This window comes from Aplysia californica, unplaced genomic scaffold (assembly GCF_000002075.1).
Source record: "Aplysia californica isolate F4 #8 unplaced genomic scaffold, AplCal3.0 scaffold00342, whole genome shotgun sequence".
NCBI lineage: Eukaryota > Metazoa > Mollusca > Gastropoda > Aplysiida > Aplysiidae > Aplysia > Aplysia californica.
The window spans coordinates 85764-91807 of NW_004797612.1; the positions used below are offsets into that span (position 1 = coordinate 85764).

Consider the following 6044-nt stretch of genomic DNA (forward strand, 5'->3'; position numbering starts at 1 on the left):
CATGCTGCCTCACATATATTATTAAGTGCAATACATGGGTGTATGCATGTTTTTCATAAATATTAAGTAAAGTACATAGAACAATGATTGTAACACGGATTTGCACGATATAAATCATATGACATGTATTATTATAAGCAAACAATGTAATATTGTGGGATGGGGATTGGGGGGCGGGGAAGTGTTGAGAGGCAAATGTAAGAACATTGTGAAAAAATGGGGAGGGATGAGGGGGCAAAAATTCCCCCCCAAAAAGGTGTAAGATTATATTATTTGAACAACCCCAAAGACTGTGGGCAGGAAAAAGTGGAAGATTAGGGGGGGGGGGGCTCAGTGAAAAGGAAATGCTTGGCTCTAAATATTCTCGCTTTCTTTAGAATTTCGAATGGAATTGAGTACAATTTAAAGTCAGTGATTATAAAACATACCAAAATGTATTGACCTTTCAAACTGAAGTTCCAAAATCTCCGAGTGATGTACAATGTATTTCCCTGTCTTGTACATTTCCAACAATGAACAGAGCGAGCCAGAAGCTCTAGGCGAAAAATGTGTGACGTCACGGCTCGGCGCGATGTCACGGTGGAAGGGTTCAGCGAGGTCTTCGCGGATTTGGTTGGTAAAAGGGAAAGACTTGCCTTGTCAAGGTATCACTTCTAAGATAACCATTGGAATGTTTTCTGGTAGAACAAAGAATGGTTTATCAACAAGGGTAGTTAAAAAAATATGGCAAGTACATTCCAAATAATCAATGGTCATAAATTGTGTAATATTATATTTGAGCAGCCCGTTTTTATTTTGGATCATACCCATCAGGCTCCCTACGTCACGCTTATGGTGTAATTAAACGCTAATTAGAATTTTACTCTGAATGTTTGTTGCTTATTTATTGATTCTACATAAACAAAAAAAATGATACCTCAGTAGTTACGATACAACTATTATTAACCTTATCCGTACGTCGTGTTTAGTATCTCATTCATACGACGTGGGGGAACCCTGTGCCACCACTTTCCAAAGAGGAAATTTACTCGTTAATCTTTGCACAGCAGTCTGTCAAAACGATTTTTTGAGAAATTCTAAACGTTTCAAAGAAATCTTCGTTCTAGAAGTATTGCAAAATGTGAAGAATGCAACCCCAGGGCTACAAAATGACCCCAGGGCGTACGGATAGGGTTACGGATTTTATGACGCTTTGAAACAAGATTTGGAAATTTGGTGCGCAACATGCAGTACAAAAATTGGGCAGAATCAGGGCAAAAACTGATTCTCAAAAATGGCGCTGATTCTGGACTAACAAAGATAGCACAAACATTAAAAAAGTCTCTGAAACAGAAAGCCACGCTCTATATCCTATACTCCTAATTTCAGTGCCCTTGGAGAAGTTTGAAAACTTCACTGAAGTGCCTAGTTAACCTATGTTTGAAAACTCTTGCTTGTCTTCCTCTCCACCCACGTTTTTTGGTTACGTTTTAGGGCGCTCGCAACTGCATAAGGTCAGATGAGCGCGCGGGGCATATTAAAAATATTCAGTTGGTAGGAAATTTTGAATTTTGCCCGGGTAGCAGCCGAAGCCTACTCTTATCAATTTTAGACCACCAAGGGATCTTTAACGTGCGACTTGCACACGGGCCCTTCGAGATTTTTCGCCCTTGTCCCAGAAGGTTAGGTGTAGATATTTTTCTACCATCAGATCAGGGGTGTGGCTGAAAGACAGCAGTAAGAAGAAACCAAGGAGTAGCAGTAGAAAGGCTGCAGAAAGAGTCGGGAGCCCAGAGGAGGGGGCAAAGGAGATGAGGGAGTTGAGGCAGAAAGAAGAGACGAAAGCAGATGACAGAACATTGCTAGAAAGCAGGAAAGGAAGTGAAAGGAGACAGTTTTAGAGAAGAAAAGTTTTCGGTCGCTACCCAGATTCGAACCCGGGACCTTTGAATGGGAGGCAAACACCCTAACCTCTAGGCCCCGAGAGCTCCCTAGAAAGGTTAGTTTTTAAAAGTTTTTTTAAAGTTTAGTATGGGGTTTTACGGCGCTCGCAACTGCATAAGGTCAAATGAGCGCCGAAACACAAGTTAGTTTTTTATACGTAGTTCACTGCACGGCTGTGTACGGGTTATTTGATCTTAAACGTTAAAATAGAAAAAAATTGGTGTAGATATATAATATTTTCTCCCACACGTCTTCAGCTACTTTGTCATCAACGTGACAGACAGAGATGTCCACAGACAGATGTCCACAGACAGAGATGTCCACAGACAGAGATGTCCACAGACAGATGTCGACAGACAGAGATGTCCACAGACAGAGATGTCCACAGACTCCAGCACAGAGAGATGTTGAATTTCCTGGGAGGGGCGGGGAGACTTTGAGGCAGTAGAGCGGAGTAAGAGTTATGGCACTTGCAATACAATAAGGTCATATAAGTGCCGAAGACTAGATTTTGTTTGTTTTTGTAAGTGTTTTACGGCGCTCGCAGCTGCATAAGGTCATATGAGCCCACGGGACACATTAAACTTTTTCAGTTGGTAGGACATTTTGAATTTTGCCAGGATGGCGGCTGAAGCCTACTCTTATCGATGTTAGACCACCAAGGGATCTTTAACGTGCGCAACTTGTACACGGGCCCTCCGAGTTTTTTCGCCCTTGTCCGAGAAGGCTAGGTGTAGATCTTTCCTACAAGAAGATCAGGGGTGTTGCTGAAAGACAGCAGTAAGAAGAAGCCAAGGAGTAGCAGTAGAAAGGCTGTAGAAAGAATCAGGAGCCCAGAGGAGGGGGGGGGGACAAAGGAGATGAGGGAGTGGGGACAGAAAGAGGAGACGAAAGCAGACGACAGAACATTGCTAGAAAGCTGGAAATGAAGTGAAAGGAGACAATTTAGAGAAGAACAGTTTTTCGGTCGCTACCCGGATTCGAATCCGGGACCTTTGAATGAGAGGCCAACACCTTAACCTCTAGGCCAATAGCAACTTCGCAGCCCATTTCAAAGCGTTATACAGAAATCAGAAACAGCTGGATATATCACCATCCTCCCACGGTATTGGAGCAGAAGAGTCATAGCTTTGTTTTAATATACCATAGCCTTCCATTAAATAATCTCTACCAGTGGAAATTAACGAATTCTCCCTTATGTGAGAGGTGTAACTCTCATGAAACTGAAGATGCATTTCACTTTATTTTCTATTGTTCACACTTTGTCCTTCAAAGGAAATTGTTAATCCCTCCCAGCCTGACTCGGCCTAGTGACAGAAATATGCAATGTTTGACCCATGATAAGAGATATGTGCACAACCTGTACTTATTCATTATGGAAACTTTTATCAAATGAGTGTTTTATGTGATGTAATGAGGGCCCATGGCCTTAAACACTGAATAAACTTACAGAAATCAGAAAGGCGAATTCCCACACTTCATAGTATGCATGTTGCTACACAAAAGTAGTTGCAGGTGAAGAAAACAGAATTTTCAAAGAAAAGCAGTAAAGAAGACCAGGCGAGACAAAATTAGAAAAACAGTCATCAGAGAAATGGTGGGCGCAAATGATGTCATGCATCACATACAACACCAAAGAATCAAATGGTTCGGACATCTCATGCGATTACCAACACACCACCCAGCACAAGGTGCCTACATAAAAGAAATTGATGACAACGTCTTGTTTGTTTTAGTAGAGGTTTTACGGCGCTCGCAACTGCATAAGGCCAAATGAGCGTCAGAAGAATCGAGGTGTTACAAGATAGTAACAAACAAAAAAATTTAAAAAAGAAAGAGTTGAAAAGGACGATATATGTTTGATAGAAAAGCAAACCACACCAGAGCACCCGCCAACCACACCAGAGCACCCGCCAACCACCCGCAACCAACATCTCATCCGAAAGATGACGTGGAGTTCCCCCACAAAACCTCTCCTTGCACTACTACAGATTATAACTCACATCTCTCGCGTGTCTGACTGCGACACCGCACAAGTTTCTCTGCAGCTGCGATCCATGGGCCGACAAATGAAGAGAGCCAAGAGTACATAGAGTCCCATACATAGAACCTCTACACCCTTGCTCTAAACCTTGCTAGCTACGGCATTTCATGTAACTCCAGTAACAGTAATTCTAGTAACAGTTACTGTAGTAACAGCCACGGCGTTTCATGTAACTCTAGTAACAGTAAGTCTAGTAACAACTACGGCGTTTCATGTAACTGTAGTAACAGTAAGTCTAGTAACAACTACGGCGTTTCATTTAACTCTAGTAACAGCCACGGCGTTTCATGTATATCTAGTAACAGCTACATCGTTTCATGTAACTAGTAACAGTAACTCTTGTAACAGTAACTGTAGTAACAGCTACGGCGTTTCATGTAACTCTAGTAGCAGCTCTACGGCGTTTCATGTAACTAGTAACAATAACTGTAGTTAGTAACAGTAACTGTAATAACAGCTTCACCGTTTCGTGTAACAAGTAACAATTACATCGTTTCACGTAACTCTAGTAACACACACCAAATAAATCGTTTCATGTAACTAGTAACACACACCAAATACATACACAAGAACACACACACACACACACACACACACACACACACACACACACACACACACCATCATAATTACTTAAAAAAGTTTAAGACTGAACGAACAAACGAAGATACACACACCCATATACGCTTGAACACTGACTCGCCGGCGTGAGGAGCAGCAGGAGCAGGGGGAGGAGGGAGAGGGAGAGGAGGGACAGGAGGGAGATGCAGTCTCCTGTCTGCTTCAGCAAAGTATCTCCTTTGTGCTGGCACAAACGCTCCCCGTCCCTGCTGCTGCTGCCCGAGGAAGTCCATCATGTCCCTGGCTGTCAGGTTGATGACAAAGAAGTTGAAGGGCTGTGGGAGAAGAAAAAGAAAAATTATTATTATTATTATTATTATTATTATTATTATTATTATTATTATTATTATTATTATTATTATTATAGTTATATTAATAATAATAATAATAATAATAATAATTATTATTGTTATTATTATCATTATCATTATTATTATTACTATGACTATGAATACTATTATGATTATGATTATTATTATTATTATTATATTATTACTATTATTATTATTATTATCATTATCATTATCATTATTATTTAAATTATGTGTTTTTACATCCCCACCTAAATAATCTATAATATCATTTAGAAGCGGACTTCCTATCTGAATAAAAACGGGAAACAACAGGTTGCCAAGAGCCATGGGGAAGATTGGATCTTGATCGTTTAGGGATTTGAAAGAAGAAGAGGGGCTTGGGAGAACAACGATACTAAACAGGATAGGGTCATTCGGGGGAACACGGTAGTTGTCGCGGTCAAATTATGGGCTAATCTGAAGAAAACGCGCCAACTTTTGACTAGGGTGCCCTCCGGAAAAAGCCTATAAATGAGAATTCTTGACTTTTTTATAATGAAACTTCAAGCGTTATCGATTCTTTAGATATTCAGGTACCCAAAAATGGAGAAAGTGAAAAATCGATTTTTTGACCCTAACCAATGAGTCTACATAACAAGAGGGGCCACTTCTCTCTTTGAGCCAATTAAAAAAGTGTCCTCAAAATTCGGTGGCGCCCTCTTCGCAAAAGCGCACCTTTTGCGAACAGAGTTATCCTACTTGAGTTTTAAAAAATCAAAGTTAAACTAGCAAGTTTTTCAATGAATTTCGGAAGAACGCTTTTTAAAAATGGTTACGCTGACAAAAAACCTCTTCCGGAGGAAAGGGTGATTGTTTTCTTCGTTTAATTTGACTTTATAATGAAAGGCGAGAGGTCATTAAAATATAAATAACCTAAAACTCCGCACTGGACGAACCCGAACTGCTGATGAACAGCAGTCGATCCGCGCACGCAAGGAGGTGCTATTCCTATTCTTCTTCTGGAAAAACGAAAGAGAGCTTCAAAACAGACTGCAGCGCTATCTGAAGCAAAGAGCATACTTCCTGCGGACACTTTTTGGCTGAGTGGCCCATCTTGTTATTTACTATCTTTGCCCTAACATCGGGTTTTCCAGACCCGTGAC

At 40.8% G+C, this 6044-nt stretch overlaps 1 protein-coding gene across 1 annotated transcript in view; it reads right to left on the reverse strand.

The window, feature by feature from the left end:
• Positions 1-1952: 1952 nt before the first annotated feature.
• LOC101859029 (formin-2) overlaps positions 1953-6044 on the reverse strand; it is a 14540-nt gene continuing 10448 nt past the window's right edge. Inside the window, exons 8-9 of the mRNA XM_035970929.1 lie at positions 4645-4832; positions 1953-1970 (exon numbers count right to left, since the gene is read on the reverse strand). Of these exons, the coding sequence (XP_035826822.1) occupies positions 1953-1970; positions 4645-4832 (206 nt within the window). The remainder of the gene's footprint in view (positions 1971-4644; positions 4833-6044) is intronic.